The sequence below is a fragment of the Phasianus colchicus genome, chromosome Z, assembly GCF_987193195.1.
Source record: "Phasianus colchicus chromosome Z, bPhaCol1.hap1.1, whole genome shotgun sequence".
Classification (NCBI taxonomy): Eukaryota; Metazoa; Chordata; class Aves; order Galliformes; family Phasianidae; genus Phasianus; species Phasianus colchicus.
Genome location: NC_143476.1, coordinates 32,464,425 through 32,483,860, shown reverse-complemented (window position 1 = coordinate 32,483,860; position 19,436 = coordinate 32,464,425). Strand labels below are relative to the sequence as shown.

Genomic DNA, 19,436 nt, shown 5'->3' with positions numbered 1-19,436 from the left:
GTAGGGAGCAAGAAGAGAGGACTGATGATAAGCTTATCTCCAAGTTTCTTGTGCTTTTTCTCTAACTTTCCATAATTCTGTTGTCACTCATCTGCATCATCTATAAGTACAGAGTTACAAATGTTAACAAATTGCAAAAATAATTTTCTATAGGTGTAATAACATAGTTAACACAGTCTTAAGAGCTTATTTTTGCAATTTCTTAAAGAAATGTTGTGAAATTGACAATTTGCAACAGTCACAGTACTATATGCCGCTTAGCATTTCAAGGCTGTATCAAAGTACACATGTTCAAAGCTTTCAGAAAAGGGCTTCCAACCATGCAGAAATCCAAGGACATTGCTCTCAATAGTAATCATTCTTTCACTATTAGAAATATGGGGTCATACAAACAGTTGGTAAGCAGGCTTACTCAAAAAGTATACTACATGACAAGCTGACAAACTTGAAGGTAAGAATCTGCAATCACTGAAATTAATATTGGTGAGATTATTTATAGGACTACATTAACGAATGCAATGACTAGCTTTTCTAATCAGTATTTTTCCATTTAAATTATGTTTTCCTTAGAAGAGTCTTCCGATACCAAATACTTGCTAGGATAGTGTCGTGATTATTCCCGTGGCTAGGAATGATGAAAATGCAAGTCAGCAATGGCCACACTTCCAGAAATCTGCCTAAACAAAACCATTCGATTTTGGAAATAAAGAGTGAAGTAGTAGAAAGAAATGCGCATTTTCCTTACCCAAAGGAAAAGGAAATTATCTGAAACGGAAAGAATATCTGCTTCAACATGGTACTATTCAGTGATGACAACAATGCTGTATCACCTGCATAACAACTGAAATGTGCATGCTATTTTTGTAAGTGAGAATTGGAACACAAGAAAAAAAGAACACCAAATAATAAAATGTCATTCAGGTCCTGTATAATAGCTTTTGTTTGTTTGGATGTATAATCTTGAAGAAAACTGAAAATATTTATACAGTACATACTGCAGTATGGAATAATGCAGTAGTAAATTAGAAAGATTTGTTATTACATATCTAGAGATATTATACTCATTGCTCTTTTCAGTGAATAAAAATTTCAACTGATGTAAATTGAAATTTGAATGATGAATGCATCGTCATTATAGAAAATCTGTTTAAGCATAAGATATTTCAGAAATATACGCTCCAAACACAAATAGTTGCAGGAAAACCACATGAAAAGGAGTGGAAGGGACCAGATGAATCACAATGTCCAGCTCCATTTCTGCTATTACAGAGCTGCCTCTTTAATTCTTCAAACTACTCATCATTTTGTTGTAATATTTCTTTGGTGCATAATGACTCTAACAGAATATATAAACATAACACACTCCTTCACATTCCCATTTCATGAAGCCATGTAAGACCATTTTAAAAAAAGCAATCTGGTTATTGAATATGTAAAAGAGAATCTTTGTGGGCTTTTTTGCAGATGTGTTTGAATGCAATTTTAGCAAGACTCATTGCTAGTATTTGCTGTAGTGTATTAGGGAATATAAACAGTTATTCTCATGCTGAAAGAGGATATTATATTTATGCTATAAAAGAGGAAATGTGTAAAATCGACATTACAATGAGACAACTATTACTGAATTTAAAGAGTTCAGTATTCAGTATCCAGAATTTATTATTAATTCAAATATAAAGCAGAACCTGTATGAGCAAAATATGTTCCACGTGCTATCTTTTTAATGCAAAACATGAATGAACTTAATTCCTTTAATAATCAAGCAGCAATGCATGTATTTTTGGAACGCTGTTTTCTTCCCATGTGAACTAATAGCAATCCTAAGAAAGACAGTAATTAGGAGAAGAGACATATACCCTCCTGTGAAAGATGCTTATAATGGCTACTGGCAGTTGAAGTGACTTTTAAAACACAGAAGTGCCCATCTCTTTGAAAGTACCAGTTATTGCATAGTGCAGCCAGTCTACAGGTTATAAGAATCCCACTGTTCTGACCAATATCCCCATAAAATCCAAAAGCTATTGGGAATATCTCTTTTTCTCCCACTATCATATTTTATAAAAGAAACTTAGGCATCAAATTAGGAGGCTTAATAAAAGTCAAGCTCAACATCGAGCTCAGGTTAAAATGAAAAAAACGAAACATCCAACAAAATGAAAGATAAAGAACATAGGAAGCACTGTAAGGATCTTCTACCCAATAAATGGTACACTTTTTGTTCGGTAGGGGTTGCTGTGTCAGTAAAATCCATCACATAACAAAGACGGCTTTAAGAAGGTCACAAAGAAACCATTTAAAACTCTTGCAAAAACTCTTTTGAAACAGAAAGAGAAACAATTCAAACTGTTTGCATAGAAAACAGTCAGATGGTAACATGACTAATATATGCAAAATAATAAGTGGTGTACAAAAGGCACTAAGAATCTTCTTTTCTACTACTTGAATAATACATAAAGAGATAATTAAGAGCCTAAAAGACATAGAGTTACTCAGTGTATCAGGCAATCGTTGAGGTCAGATATTCAACAGGAATAAAAAAAAAAAGATATTGCAAGTTTGTATGAATAAGAAGAATAAGTAATACTACACAATGGAAGTCAACATGAATTAAAGAAAATTGGAAGGAGTATTGTAATTCCCACCTGAGTCTTTAAGCCAATCTCTGGCTATTAGAGAATAAACTAAAATCTGTAAGTAGAGGATAAGCTATGCTCTGTCTTCATGACAGTGCGTCCTGATTGTTCCTACAAAGTACCTATTGTTGGCCTGTTTCCTGAGATTTAATGTTTGGTTGTTTGTTTTTTCCAGGCTTCGGTTAGTGTTCTCAATTCACGTACTACTTTAAACCAAGATACTTAGTGGGATTTCAGGCAAAACAAAAATCCAAGTTCAACAGCTCCAAAACTGTCATCACTCTTATTCATTCTCACTACATATTTGTTGTAAGGATATTCATCATCAAATCTTCCTCTGTTTTCAGCTGACAACTGTATCAATATGCATCTCAACTAACAGCATTTTTTCTTCCAGGCAGTTTCACACACAAGTCTTACTGGACTACTATGAATGCAATAGACATCTCCAACAATGCTGCTCTTACACCCATTGCTTATGCAATGTAAGAGCTTTCTTACATTATCAAGTATGTTTGTTTAATAAGCTTTAATCCTCTTAGAGTGCAAGGCATTTAGTAATGGCCAGCAGCATTAATCATAACAGAATATAAAGTAAAAAACCAAATACTTAAATCTGAACTCTTTGTTGTTTCAAACTTTGTTGTTTTTTTTTTTTTGAGGTTGGATCTCTCTGTTATTTCAGTTGGTTGAATGACAGACACACTTTGACATATTTTGTTGATAATCACAATAATACATGTTATCTACATAGGTTTTCTTTGAGAGAAATGCATTCTATTTCTTTTCACAGAATCTACAACAAAGAGCAAATAACATTATTTGATAGAGCAAATTCTCAGCTACAGAACACTATTTTTCAGTGTAGTCACCACCATTAGCCGTGCATTTTTGCCAGCAATGAACATGAGCCTGCATGCTGCACTTATAACAACTTGTACCAGCAAAGGTGAACCACTGCCTCTGTCACTGCTGTCAGAACACCTCACTGTGCTACATGCCCTCTTTGGTCTCCATAAGTGTTCAGCAAGTGAAGATGAATGTCAATAGATGCATTTTTTTTTTCCACATGGGGGAATTCAATGACACGTCTTTGCTTCATACACACTTCAATCTATAGATGTCTATGTTCACTGCAAGAGTGTTGGACTAGATGACCTTCAAGTATCCCTTCCTACCCAAATAAATTCTATGATTCTATGATTCATTATCCCTCTGCTGCCATCTGTCAGACAGCTACAAAACATAATGGACTACTGGTGGTCATACCACCAACATCTGCATCTGCTGTCATGGGTCAATTTAATAAAACAAGAAGCAGTATTTTTGGGAAGCCCTCCTATGTTACTCTATGTTTTTTTGTGTGGGTTATTTTTTTTTTAAGTATGTGAATAATCCACTTATTTCACACTTCATGTCTGCAAGTCCTTCATGGTCAGTCTCTGACACTGCTAAACATGGTGCCTCTCACAGGATGCTGTCTTTCCTAAACTGATCCCACATGGGACTCCCACATGTTGCAGCTTTCCAAGCTCCCCCCAGCACAGCTCTGTAACGCAGGGTCCACCTTTCAGGTACCACTCCAGCGCCGTCCTCACAGATGGCAGCTCCCCTGACTCTCCCAGACAGCCTCCTCCTCCATGCACCTCTCTTGGGATGCACGAAGCTGATGCTTGGAACACCTCCTGCCCTCCTCCTGCCTGCAGGGCCGCTTCTCTCACCCCATTGCTCACCCCTCTCTCCCAGCTGCTGTCACACAGTGGTGTTTCTTCCCTTAATTCTGCTCTCCCAGAGCACGCTCAGCGCCACTCACAGCTCAACTCTGGCAGTGGCGGGTCCCTGTTGGAGGAGCTGGAGCAGCTTTGCTCTGACATGGGGCACTGATGGGCTCTGCTCACACAGACCACTTCTGCTGCCCCCTGCTACCAAAACATTACCACGTAAGCTTGTCACTTATCTTTCAGTCAGCATGATCCTGAAGAAAACATTACCTGCTGTTCTTAAAAATGAGCATCACACTCAAGGAATATACCCTAGTCCTGCTGGGTATGAGTTTTATGCTATTTTCAGGAATTTAAGTGCTCTGAGCTACGCTCTGGAAGAGCTGCTTTCTCAGTGTAGAAAGACCGTAGGGAGACTTGCCTTCTTGCCTCAAGCAAGTTTTTGCAAATTCCTCTCTCCTCGTCACTAGATACTGTCAACAGCATGTTTGAAAGCCACACTGTCATGTAGAAGCAGCTTCTTATGTGTCTCCATAAAAATTTCCCCAGGTTAAAACGAAGGTAGTCTTTACTATCCCATCTTTATGAATCCTCTCACCACTGAGGAATAAATAACCACTGACAATTAATACTGTTTTTGCAGTGATCTTGCTAATGATCTATTTCATAATTTATATATTAATTATTTATATGGGTAAAAGGTCAAGAAATTTCAAAAATATTGACAAGATGTTTGTTGTTATGAATGTCAGAAAACCAGCTTTGGAAATATATCCTGATTGAAAAATAAGTCACTTAACTTCATTGATTTAGCAACAGAATCTTAGACATGAAAGAAGTCTGAGATAAGAAACCTTGCACGAGAAAGTATAAGATGATTTCTGGATATCTTAACAATTTAGATGAAGACATGTGTCTTTCAGTGAGGTCATTTTAAGGATGGATCTAGTTTGACAGACTTCTTATTTGATTTAGAATGAATTCAGAACTGAACTGCTGAACTTTATGAAGTAGAAGAACTCATATAAAAGGAACTTCATGAATTAAGCTAAAGAGATATCATATTAAAGAGTTACATTAAATGCACCACTGGAAGTCAGATTCTTCCTTATTAAAGTCATGTTCTCCTCTGCTTCTCATAGCTGACATCCTTAGAGACAGCCTGAATATCTATATATTGCATATGGTTTATTACCACATCTTAAATCAGACTCCCTGAAAAAAACTGAACTTCATTCTCCCCCAAAGACTAACTTTTCACACAAATTTATCTCATTGGAAATCCCATTAGCTGCTGTCTTTTCCCTGTGGTGAATTTGAATCACCCATGTGAGAACTCTGCTTTATTCTGAAATTAGTGTAAGTGTACTTTGCTGATTATCAGGAGGATAACAGTAGCTAATTGTTCCATTTGAATATTTTTAAAAGGATATAGGGACTCAGTAAACAGCTATGATTAATACCATAATTCACTACTGCATGTTTTTGTTTTTTTTTTCCATCAAGCAGGTAATATATGAAATTTTTCAGACAGTACAGGCTAAAGCATTCATTTTGCTTGGTAAAAATTTGTAGTGTTATTCACTTCATGGTATCCTTAATAAAGGTCACCTCTTTGACATTTAAAGGTAGTAGAACACTACACACTGTACCATGAATTGACTATGAGTCTAGTCTTATGGTGGAGTGTGCCTGAGAACAGGATGCTATTCTTTCATATGACTTGGACACCAACGGCAAACAGAAACTGTTTGCTCTACTCTTACCAAGTGTAGTCACAAGGGCTGATATGATATAGAACTTCCCAGCTTGCCACGTTCTAATGGCTTTTTCTTCAGTTATCAGCCTGCAGACTCTTGTAAAATACATGCAGATGCCAAAGGTCAGGAGCAACAAAGTACTGCACTCACAGTTTAACCCAGGTGAAACTTGCAAGCTGGTACAACCTTGAGTTACAGTCAGACATAATTGTTCTTCCTTTCCTGTCCTGAAGACTCATGAACTCCTGTCTACACCTTTAAAGGCAGGCAATCGTTTGCCTTCATGATTACACTGTGAACTCATTCCTCTTGTGAGTGAATATCAAGATCTGACAGTGTTTTTTTTTTTCTTTTTTATATTGCTACTTTTCAGTTCTGTAACTGCAGAATCTTATGGTTAACAATCTAATCTGAAAGTAGGAGGAACTCTTCACATAAATTATAAAGAGAAAAAAGATATTGCGTTTAAAACATAATTAAATATAAACCCTATTTAAGTTTGAAACTTCTACCCTTAAGTTTGAAACTTCTACTCTTAAATTTAGATATCATGATTCAAGGCATTTATTCTTAATTTATAAATACATAGGTAAAGAAAGATGGAGAAGGTGTTTTTATACACAATTTTTTTTCAGTAATCCTTTCCACATTTGCATACCATAAATAAAAACAGAAGCACAGACACTTCCAACAGAAAAAAAGATCTCTACTATTTCAAATTCTGCCTTCTATTAAATCCATGATAAATGCAGCTGCATTTCCATACAATGTTTTATTATGTACGTAAAGCGTTCACTCTTGTGTTGAGTAAGTTGGAAATAATAACACCATTTTCTGAAGCTGGTAACAGTATTCAATGGTATTAGCTTGATCACAAAATAAAGGATAAGGATTTAAGAAAGCGAGATCGAACGTTGATCCTCAAGACTGCAAGCTAATAACAATGCTTCTGTCCATAAATACTTAAAAGTTACCATGTGGAACTTACTGTGCTGGCAGTGAATCCCATTAAAACCTTCCGGACATTTACAAACATATCCTATGAATGTGTCTCCTCGGTATGCTTCACTGATTTCACACATCCCACCATTATGACACGGATTAGGAAGGCAGGGTCCTAAGAGATGGAATTTAAAAAAAAAAAAAAAAGAGAAGATAAATATATAAAAACATATAATTAAAAAACATCACAATTTTACACTCATTAAGGAAATAAAATCTCTCATGTAGACCTCATATTCCACTAAAATATATCCTTCATTTAGTTCAGATAGCTTGCCAGCACAGATTTTTACGAACAAGGAAAAATATGAAGCATGTCACTACTCATTAATCATAACATTATTTTTTAATGTAAGAGAAGACAGGAGACAGAGAAGCTAAATCTTGCTCTCCTATTAAAGATAACAGGCATTCTAACTTTTATACCACTGTGCCAATATGTATTAATCAAATGTGCCTATCATGTATGGAGTGACATGTACATTATCCCTGAGTAATCACTACGTGTCAACTGTGAGACCTTTTCTGTGGCTTTGTGTGTCTATTTGAATATGTAACTATCTGGCCCAGAAGTCAAGCTGCTAAACCAACTATTATTTTCCATGGAGTACCTTTTCAGCAAATCCATTTCAAACTGTTTTCAAAAAATCCTTCTAAGTGAATTTTGTTTTTTATTCCCCAACTAGCCATATGCTGGGATACATTAAGTTTCAGCTGTAACGTCTAATTTACTAAGTTTGCAGTAACTACATACATCTTTCAGTCCACAGACTATGACATTATGAACATATTCTTACGTCCATGATGTGTGTAAAAACCTGACCCATTGCATTATCTTAATGTTACACAGGCTACTCTGGAAGTAATGCCTCCTACTGACTTCCGTGAAAACAAAAACAGACACAAAAGGCACAATAATATTATTCAATAGAGCAAATTCTCGGCTACAATATAGTCCTTTTCAACACAGCCACCATCACTTAACTATGCAGTTTCTCCAGCAATTAACAATAGTCTGCATACTGCACTGTAACAGTCTGCACTAGTGAAGGTAACCCGCTGTCACAGTCGTCACCACAGAAATGCATCTTCTGCCACCTCACTGTGCTCACATCCACTGGTTGGTCTCCATAAATGTTCAGCAAGGGTCAGTGAATGTCAGTGGGTGCCATTTCTTCCACATGGAGGAATTCAATTACACACTTTTGCTTAATTTGCACTTCCATGTCAGACTTTATTTTTTCAGACTGCTCTCCACTGCCATCTGTTGCATAGCAACAAAATGTAATGGAATATTAGTGAGAAGGTTCAATCTCTACTGCCATACCACCAACATCTACCTCTGTGAGCCAACATCATGAAATAGGAGGCAGTATTTATGGAGCAGCCCCCATACCTGTAGCATTTCTCTTAGCAGAAGAAAACACTTTAGAATTTTGATAAATTAATTTTCCAATCTCATTTTAAAATGTCTATAATCACTGACTGAAAAGCTTCATATGCAAGTTACTGTGTGGAAAGATTTGTAGTACAAAGTATATTATTTGCAACCTTCGCTATGTGCCCTAAAAGGTGATAATCTTCATTTGCTGAATTGCAATGTAATAATAATTCATCCACTTAAAATCACATGAAAAAAAAAAAAGACAAAAAAAAAAAGACATGAAGTTCTTTCCACAGCATAATTTACTGACAATCAGCACTGGGAATTGAATGATTTAAATTTAAAAAGGCTCTATGTTTAATGTTTCTCAGAGTCTGGCTATTTATGTTTTCAATTACAAACCCAAAGTTCAACAGATGTTCAGAGTCATAGCATATATTCAGAATATCACTTCATGGAAACTATATTCTCTGAGAAAACATTAATTTGCAGAGGACAAAAATTATCAGAATGACAATTTTGTCAGAACACATTCCACAGTTATAATTGCTTGTGTAGTTAGAGCAGTTTGAGAAACTAACCATGTACACGCTTCTATTACAGCTTTATATTTAGTGTAACCCAGGACACAATCCTGCAGAAATTGTGCTTATGCACTTCATTAAACATGGACTGTGTCCGACTGAATCCAATACATAAAACACTTGAATATTTATCAGTCTATTTGAAGTGTACTTAATAGCAAAAAAAAAAAAAAAAAGGAAAAATCATGAAAACCAAAAGGAAGGCAGATCAGATTGGCTGTTGCCATGTTTGCTTCTTCCACTCACATTCTCCATTATACTTTAAATATAGTGATATATTACATGTTTAATTACAGAGAGTATATATTAGTCTACTGGAAGGTGAAATAAGATTCAACTTGCTTGCTTGCAACTTTCACAACTTCTGTTCATGTTTTTTATCTTCTGTAATACTCTGGGAACTTGGTCAGTTTTATCTTCTGTCTCCCAATGAATACGGACTATCTACTTTTTCAAGTCTCTGTCACAGTACTGAAGTTTGGGAGTAACTGGAGGTAGCCCCATATGTTAATTATTTCTATCCATGTGGAACTCTAATCTTCAAGAACAGTAAGTCTTTTAACAATTATTTTCTCATTTTGCTCACTGCTTTCTCCATATGGTTTGTTAAGCACATGTTCAGCATATTTCCATTGATTTTCCTTAGGTTTTGCATTTTCTCAGATCACTTTAAAGTACAAAGAGGTCAGTTGAGCAGCACAGTAATAAATACACTGGGGTATGCCAGTACTTCTATCCGATCTTAGTCTTCTACAGTACTTTCCAACTGCGAAGAAAACACTGGCATGAATCTGTTTTTGATTGTCTGCAGTTGTCATCTGGTCATAAACATATAATAACAGTGTTTTTAATATAAATGCAGAGTGGTTTTTTGTTGTTGACAGAAACTGGTGGTTCAGAAATGGTTCTGTGAGCAATGAAACATACTAATTAAATGCACTGAAAGCAGTTAACAAAAATGATCTAATTTTCACTAGTTAACATTCATTTCATCAAAATGACACGGGTTACACTCATCTGCATTTTAAAAGAATGAATGATTGAAACTCAAAGTCTGCAACATTGTACCTGATTTCTCCTAGTTCTCAGCAGTATCAACGTCCAAGGAAACCAGGACTTCTAAATTGTATGACTCATTAAGCATATCACTTATTTATTTTTTTAACCTCAGTCAATTGCATACCCTGTGTAACATGTACAGTTACAAAGGTTTGAATGTCTTGAAGAACTTGGGTTCTCACCCAGAAATCATTTCATTTTAAACACTAAAAATGGTACGGAGAGTCTGAGCACTGTTGCCCCATAATAAGAGCTCCCATCTAACTTCCTTGAGCTTTTAAGTAACAACATATTGAATGTTGGATAATTAATTCCCTGACAATCTGATTAATATTCTCCGTTACTCAAATCTATAGCAGCAAGTTTGAAAGCATCCTTCTTTACTGAAAAACAAACAAATAAAACCCTTGTCAACTGATTTTTTTAAAGAACAGTGGGCTTCAGGGATTTGTCTTTCTAAATCAATAGCACTGTAATACTTCTGCAGGTAATCTTTAAGTAGCTTCAAACACAAAGAGAACAACATTTGACCAATATTAATGAGCACTGGAATTCAATGGTATGCTTTCCAGGCATTTTTATCCTTGCTCATATAAAGTAATGTCAACAAGATTAATTGCGCACTAAAAGCAATAGATCTATTCACTTTGCTGCTCTCGTTGAGGCCTTTTGTGCATTTACAGGGGTATTAGCCAAAATAATAAGTACAAGTATATTCCAAAGTATCATTCTGTTTTCCAGTTGAAATCCCACCCTGTTTTTGAGAAAAGTATTGAAAGTTAACTTACAGCTTAACAGGTTTTAAATATTTTAGATGCTCTGACTAAATCTCTGATATTTTATAGATGGAGAAATCAAGCAAATGCATCCTCACTTCTGAGTTGCTCAAGGCAGATCTGTCATCTGTTTTCTTCTTTGACTAGTACAGCCAATTAAAACTTCATAAATACAGTCTTGTATAATGCAATACTGAAGAAATAATTACATATTTGAAAGAGACCATTAGTTTACCTATAGCAAGAAGAGGCAGGAAAGCAAGGGAATTTTCATTTCATTAAAAAGGAAGTAGTTTTTGACAGTGAGAACATACAGAGTGAACAAGCCAGTATAGGAAAATGGTTGCCTGTTTCTGTCTTCTAGCAAACTCAGATTCTAGATTCTTCTGAAGTAATACAAATATCTGTTCAAATATCTTTCAAAGTTTCTCCTGACAAATTCAAGGAAACATCTTTTTTTCAGACTTTTTTTTTTTTTCCTGCCCTGTCTACCAGTTTTGAGGGAAACAAAAACAAAAACAAACAAAACCCTGGAGACCCTGCACATTTGTAAACCACACTTTAATATGTGTTAAGTGAACATAATTACATAAAATTTTGATTGTTCTCAGTTCAATTACTTGGTAAATGAACTAATTTTACTATGGAGTAGCTGCATCTACAGAAGTAAGCTACACAGTGCAATGGAAACAGATTTGAAGAACAAGGGAGCTAACGCTCAGGATCTAACAAGCACACAGTGTCTCCCCTGCAAAATGAGAGGTAAATGAAAGATTAATTTACTTTGGGTTAACCCTAGACTCTGTAAAGGCTTTTTATCTGCTTACATTTGTAGACATGAGATACGACACTAGTTGTCCCTTTTAAGTGCCCAGGATGCACTGGAGTTTAAAGAAAAAAGCTTATAATTCCTGTGCACTCATGATGGAAAAGTGCAACCATTGCACTGCTCAACCACCTAAAGACAGCAACAGCTATGCACAACTGCATCCCCAGTGCTACCTTGATCAGTAAAAAGCACAAAGCTTGTCTGAAAGGGCAAGGTATACTGATATTCAGGGTTACAACACACAAACCTGAGATCTTGTGAAATGCATTGACATGCACTAAAAAAAGGCTACAAGTGCTTTTTCCGATAAATCTCCACTCAAGGATTCAAAAATGTGACTAAACTTCAAAGCATGGTGACATTAGTTTAGCGAAATATGACAATCCAGAAAGTAGTTGAAGTAGTAATAGTTAAAGGAAGAAACAAATTACAACAACCAAAAAAAACCCACACTCAAATGAGTCTTTCCCTTTTTACTCCCCGTTTTAGAGACAATTATCGGTAAAATAAGCCATTTCTCAAACTTCCACCAAACACGATAAGAATTTTTTTACAAGCATAAAATCTGATGCTGCTTTGGTGGGAGAGATATTCAGAAATACCAGCTACAGGTCTTCCTTAAAGTCTGATTCCCTCCAAAGTGTGCTTGCTGCTGTGCTAAAACAGGAAGATCAAAAAACCAAACAAACATTATTTCTTACAAAGACAAGATCAGATGAAGAATATGAAAACCAAGGAAAAGAAAGAAAAAAAAAAAAAGAGAAGAAAAATGTTCTCCAGTGGAATGACACACACCAAATGATCACATTTGCAATTGTTAACAGTTCTGATGACACCTATCTATCCATTTTCTCTTCATATAGCAATAATGCAATTTCAATGAAAAACACTAAATTAGATACTGACACTGATATACATCAAGATGAAGATACTGTTAGCTACAAAGCTAATTGCTTCATTTATTTTGTGGAATATTACTAACAGATAACGCTGCTCTGATAATACAATAAGGTCCAAAGAAAATCAAAACAGATACTGGAGCCACTATCAAAGGACATTTTTACATTTCATTGTAAAAGAAAAATGCTCTCAATCTGCTTGCCTTCATACAACTTATGTTTCTTACGTCCCTCTTGGATCCACCCATAGGAATGTCAATCTCACCTTTATCTTTCCATCTTGTATGTTTATCAGCAGTCTCACAAAAAACATAGAATCACAGAATCATGGAATTTTTAGAGTTGGAAGAGACCTCTGAAGACCATCAAGTCCCACTCCCCTGCAATGAACAGGGACATGCACAGCTAGAACAGGTTGCCCAGGGACTGGTCCAGCTTTGCCCTGAAAGTCTCCTGCGACAGGACATCCACCACATCTCTGGGCAGCCTATTCCAGTGCCTCATCACCTTCACTGTAAAAGATTTTCTCCTTAGACTCCACCTAAATTTACCCTCTTTAAGCTTGAACATCAGTTGTTTTAAGTATTTATTTTTCTCTTCAATATTTAAGTGCTTCCTCTACTGTGACAGAGTTTACTTCCAAAGATTTCTTATATTTTGAAACAAACATGTAAAAAAGTGAGTGGCACATATGACTTTGTGGGAAGGATTAATGTCCTTGCTGCTGGTGATCAAGAAGGGAAGAATCTTCCCATGATGAAGTTTAGGACTATAATACTGAATCTGATGTATTGCCCAGGTAATCCTGTACTGCATCCCTGCAGTCCATCAGTTTCTGCAACTTCATAAGAATACTGAAGAATCCTGAAATAGGAACAACTAAAAATATGCACGACATATTTTATAAATATTTGAGATGAGCTTAATCTTTGGATATCTACATTTAAAATATTCTATTCTATTATATACTTTCTCCAAACAGTTATAAAAGTACCATGCATACATGCACAAATGAGGGACTACCTTCCAAAGTGTATAAACCTTTTTAATTCCTCTTCATCCTTTACAAAACTCAATCCAAAAGGATTTTTGAAAAATATGCCCTTCTAATGTGAGCTTCTAGACTTTAAACTTTGTCAGATACAAATCCAAAATATAAAACAACCCTGTTTGAAAGAGTCTGCCTCCCACAGAAACACATAAATGAGCTCTTAAACCTGCAGGAATGTCCCTGCTAATAACAGGAGAGCACTGTATAAAATGAGTGGGAATATAACAAAAGCTCTTCAGGGTCTGTGATCGTACCCACATTTATAACTTTGCCTATAAATTTATTAACATGATTATGAAGGGTTTGCCTGACACAGAGGCTGGTTTTTGAATGACCACAACTGCACGTCTGCATGGGAGATATTTTACTGTAGATTGAGACCATTTCAACCACTTGACAAAAATGATCCAGCATCTCTTGAGTTCTGGGAATAGATAGATCACACCAGAATGCACACACTACTCAGCCTACAGTCTCAGAAACAGAAGTATGGCATACCCACTCCAGCAACTGCAATACAGAGAGTTAGGTCTCACTAATACAGATTGAGCCACTTTGTGGCTAAGACTTATCTGCTGCTCATGTATTCTGCAGATGATGTCTACATTTAGAAGAAACTACCATTTCGAACGAACATTCTTGACATAGCTGGATGCAAAGAACGACGCATTTGCTAACTACCTGAAACTGCAACCGTAACTCAGATGCTTGTTTTGCAGTATGCCGTTCCAAGCACATTCGAGGAGAGAGCTCCCAGCAGATGTGCTACTGACCTTCTGTCAGAAATAGCCTATAATCACAGAAATGGCTTCTTCTAGTCAAAACCTCATTCTGCAGCAGGGTGCATCTTCAGTAACATATGAATATGTTGCAGTCCTGTAGTTGCTCTCTTACTCACACATTTTCTTTATTTACTTGTTCATTTTTGCCCTTAATAGCCAGTCTGGGTTCAATATTTAAATAAACACCTAAGCACTGTGTGGCTCATCTTGTATTTTACTGGAGCACTGTGGCATGGCTCCAATAAAGACGTCACATTTTAACTAAAACTCAAAGAAGTCAACTTTGATGTAGTTTGAAGTACCTCATCCTTCAATTCTTTCAAGTTGTAATGAGAAATCCCGGCTACCTCAGCATACTTAAATATTTATAAAACAAAGAATAAACATCTACTACAGATCAATAAATTTCAGCCCGATTTCTTCTGGAATTTGCCACTGTTTTTGCTGTTAGAAGGCAAATTAATTTTATAACAAAAATATTTATTATATTCACAGCTTGCTGTAATAGGCACTTATTTGCCTACTTTAAACTGAAAAGAATAGGCATGGTAGAACATCCTTTGCAGTCTATGAGGATGATATGGATATGGATAATATTAGCTGACTGTTATAGAATAGTTCGGCTTATGAAACTAGTAAAAAAAATGCCGCCTACATCTTGTATTTCATTAACATTCTTAAAATATCAGCTTTAACAACAACAAAAAAAACTGTTTAGCCTGGCTCATGAACATAATAGTACTGTATTAGATCCTATCAAACAATTCATTATAAATGAATGGCAATGATCTAGACTTAATTGCACTGTGATTAAATATTTATCTAGTTTTTAAATGCAGCAAATGGAGTGTGCTGATTATAATGATCAAGGTGTCTCCATCTGGATGCAGCAAAAGCTAAGGTTCACCCTCTGAGTATGAAATGTTTCGGTCATTTCTGTACATTTCCCTCTGAATCTGTTTTGTGGATGACAGGGAATTTAAAATCAATTGTCCAGCCACCTCCCAGTATATTTTATCCAAATAACTAGAGTATTTTTCTGACAAGACGCTATACAGTGTCTTGTCTTAAAAAAATAGTCTAAGCTTCTTATGTAACCCTTCCATCCACTGGGGACAGATTAAAATCACATCTGAGGTATGCTCAGTGCAGTAGGCTAGGCAGTGATATTGCACATGGTGAGACTTGAAAATGCCCTCAAAATGTTTAGTGCCTTACAAGACATTTTCCACAAATTCTGCTTCATTATTTATTTACGTACTCCTCAGCTTCCAAGTTCAGAACTTTCTCCCATTTTCAATGCTTTTTTTCCTCCTTCAGTTTATACCTTCTACCACCTAAATACACGTTTCTGAATAGATCCCACAGATTTCTATCCTGCCCTGTTATCTCATAAACCTACCTTATTTTGTTCTGGGTCTCTACATGCACTTTTACAGGAGTTTGTCTTAAAAAAAAAAAAAAAAAAAAAAAAAAGCAACCCACAAAACAAAACAGAGGAATATTTTAGATTGTGAAGGATATATTTATATACCATCACAGTTCAGTTCACTAATGTAATGCTGGGATGCTACCTGTAGAGTTAAATATAAGAAAGTTATTTAGATGAAGAAACATGAAAAAAAAAGTAAAATAAATAGCAGCACTGTCTTCACAAAAAGAGTACAGAGTACTTAAACTGCTTGACAGTTATTTTGAAAAGGCCTACCTGCATGAGCTGCTTGAATTTATATTCAAACCAATACACACTAACAATCACCGCTTACAATAGTGGGCAGTAGGGAGTGGAAAGGAGAGCCTGAAAGATGTGTAAATGCATTTTTTTTTTTATAACCAGGCACCAAAAAATTCCGAAAACTATCTGATCTTAAAAAAATCCTGTACTTAAAAATATTTTGTTGTTTCAGTCCTCTTTTTCTGTTTGTCAGTTACATGTTGAGTGCTTTGGAGAAATGTGAATTGCTAAGATCACCTGCTGGCCGCTAAATCTCAAGAGAGATCTCTGGACTTGAGTTTGAGCATAATCAGCTAACCAGCAGCTGTACAATGAATACAGAATGGTGAGTTTCACTCAAGCAATATAGCCTCTCCACAAATGTGTCCTTATATCCAAACTATGTCATCCTGAGGGATGAGTACACCACCACAGCCTTTACAGTGAGCAGGGGTGATTAAAGGGCCAGTTCAAAAGTGCACTCCCGATAACACTAATGTTTACATCTATAGAGTTTCCATTAAAACAAATTCCTCAAATCTGCTCTCTATTTAATTAAAACAAATCCATCTGTGTACTTGTTACATTTTCCTGCTGCCTAAGTAAAAGACAGCTAGCACTAAGGAAACTATATAAACTATATACAGTTTTGTGCAAACTCCAATGCCATTTGGGATTTCTGTTTAACAGGGTCATTTTTAGCATCACTTTTCTTGTCCTCGTGTATGAGTATGACAGTTTTCATTGTTTTACTTCACTTCAAATGCAATCAGGATCTCTTATCCTTTTCTTAAGTGCTGTGTTACACTAATAACTGGAAAACGGAAGAAAGAACTAAAAAGATAATGTGAGCCTTAATTATTACAGCAAATAGATCAAAATCCAGTTAGTCCACGTGCTTAGAATTCCACTGGGAGCTAAATAAGGCAACAATCTAAACTTATCCTACTCACATTTCTATGAGTCAGGTTCTAATTACTAATGTTGCATTAATGACATGGAAAGAGCAGAAGAGAATCTCGGAGGGTGGTTATCCTTAGGATACAAAATACTATTACAAAATGATGAAAGAGAATTGCTAAATTTGAAATACATAGAGACCAAAAAGACATAAAGTTGATCACAGGAGAAACCAATGAAATTGATGAATCTTAGATTGCAGCCATTTACTTCCCTGAGGTTGTAGGATGGCGGTAATATATTTATCCTTACCACCTTGCATTTTTTTAGCTGTCATCAAAATTTCCCAGTTTCATGTATCCTACCCTAAATTCTCATGAATTCCAAATCCTGCACTCTGTCACTATTTGTCATATCTCTCTTCCTTCTGAGCTGTCTTTTTTTGCTCATACCTCATTCCCACTTCCCAAAATGGAAGCCAAAATGTTTTTTACATGTTGGTAGAATCAAGCATGGTCACCCACCTTTGAAAAACAGATACTGCAATTAGGTTCAGAATGACATGGTTAAACACCAGTACTCTATGCCATGAAAATAAAACCACTACCACCTTAATTTACTGCGTACTTTCAGGGAGGATATCCCTGGCTACATAACCTTCACAGCCTAAAATAAATTCTTCATTTAGAAGTACTTAAGAAGTTACAGATCTTTATTCTGCTACTGACAGTGCAGACAGAAACAAGACCAGATGACAAATAAGTTACATTATACCTTTTGCCCCTATTCAAGGGCGGCTAAAGAAGAATGCTGACTTGATAGAATCACTGATTTGTATTTTGTTTCAAAAATACCCAGTTCTACTGTCTTGAAGATAAAATTACCACTTCTCTTCCAGAAGGCTGGATTAAAATTAAAAAAAAAGAAAAAAAAGAAAAAAAGAAGAAGAAATAGAAAATGGAGAAATTCCAGATTGATATAGATGAAGATTTTGATATCGAACAATTGTTACTGATTGCCTTGTATATTAATAGATAAACACTCTTCTGTGATTCAAAAAAGATTGAAGGGATTATTTTAAGTGGATGAAATATGAATAATGAACTTCATGAATAATTGTAACAAAGACTTGTAATATTGATGTCTAGGACTAACTCATGCTCTGCAACTAAACGTAAAAATATGGTATTCCACACAAAGTAAATATATAAGTTTATACTCAGATCTTTTTGCTTTTAAGCTATAGCTTCTTCCTTGTTGCTTAGTCATTTCAATAAAACTTCATGAATTCTACATATTTTCTTTTCCTATCAATGACAACTTAACTAACCTCAAAAGTTTATAAGGGCGCAATTCATTTTAACATTTTTAGTTATAGACAACTAGACACTTATGGGAGCATGTTACATTTTTGTAATTGTTATTTTTATCACAACAGTTGTCATACAAGCTCAATTCCCATAGCAGTCAATAGAAGCTGAATCTTGAATAAGTGATGAATATACGCTTCCGGAGTGAACTGTGAATGCTTCAGTTGTTTTTCTTATCAGGCTTACTAATAATTCTCATTTGGCAGTTTACTTTACAGAACAGGGAAACTTGTGTAAATGTTTTTACCATATTTATGAAGTCACATAGTATTTAGTCATAAGGAACGCTATGAAATGAACAGTTTTACATAAGTACCAGGAAATTTACAAAATAAGTTGAACACTACAAACATTTAGATAAAACTGCATTGCACAGCAGAATATAGCTTAATACTACTATGTTGTTTTTAATTTAAACCCAATAATGGACATTTATGTGCTGAGGCTATATCCTGTTTATCTAAAAGGCTTCCAGTTAGAAAAAATTAAATACATTTTAATTACAGTAGTAAAGGCTTCAAAAGAACATACCACAAAAAAGAACCTATTCACTCGGTAAAATAGAAGTATAAAGGAAGGTCTTGGCTCTGGCAAATGGTCATTAGCATATGAAAAAGCAATCACTTAGAACAATCATCAGAATTAATAAATGTAAATGAAGGGGCAGATACTTGTTATTGCAAAAGAAGGTATAACAAGTTGCTTTGTACGTGCAGAAATCCACACATCCCTGACTGAGTAAACCTGATTATTTCTATGTCCCTAAAAACATTTTTCATCTCTTTATGTTAGGAACTACATCTCGATCTTGCTTTCATGACACATTTCACAGAGTGTTGTTTATTCTTGGTCAACATTAACAGCAAACAATATCTGAGTGTTTTTTAAAATACAGATGTCAACTTTTTGTTACTATTCAAGTCAGGATAAACTTGAGAATCTTCTCAAAACCACAGTGAAACAGCTAACAGT

At 35.4% G+C, this 19,436-nt stretch overlaps 1 protein-coding gene across 1 annotated transcript in view; it reads right to left on the bottom strand.

Annotated features, from left to right (window-relative positions):
* Window positions 1-19,436, bottom strand: part of EDIL3 (EGF like and discoidin domains 3) — a 270,698-nt gene that overhangs the window by 125,154 nt on the left and 126,108 nt on the right. The window contains exon 4 of the mRNA XM_090131571.1: window positions 7,103-7,231. Coding sequence (XP_089987697.1) covers window positions 7,103-7,231 — 129 coding nt within the window. The remainder of the gene's footprint in view (window positions 1-7,102; window positions 7,232-19,436) is intronic.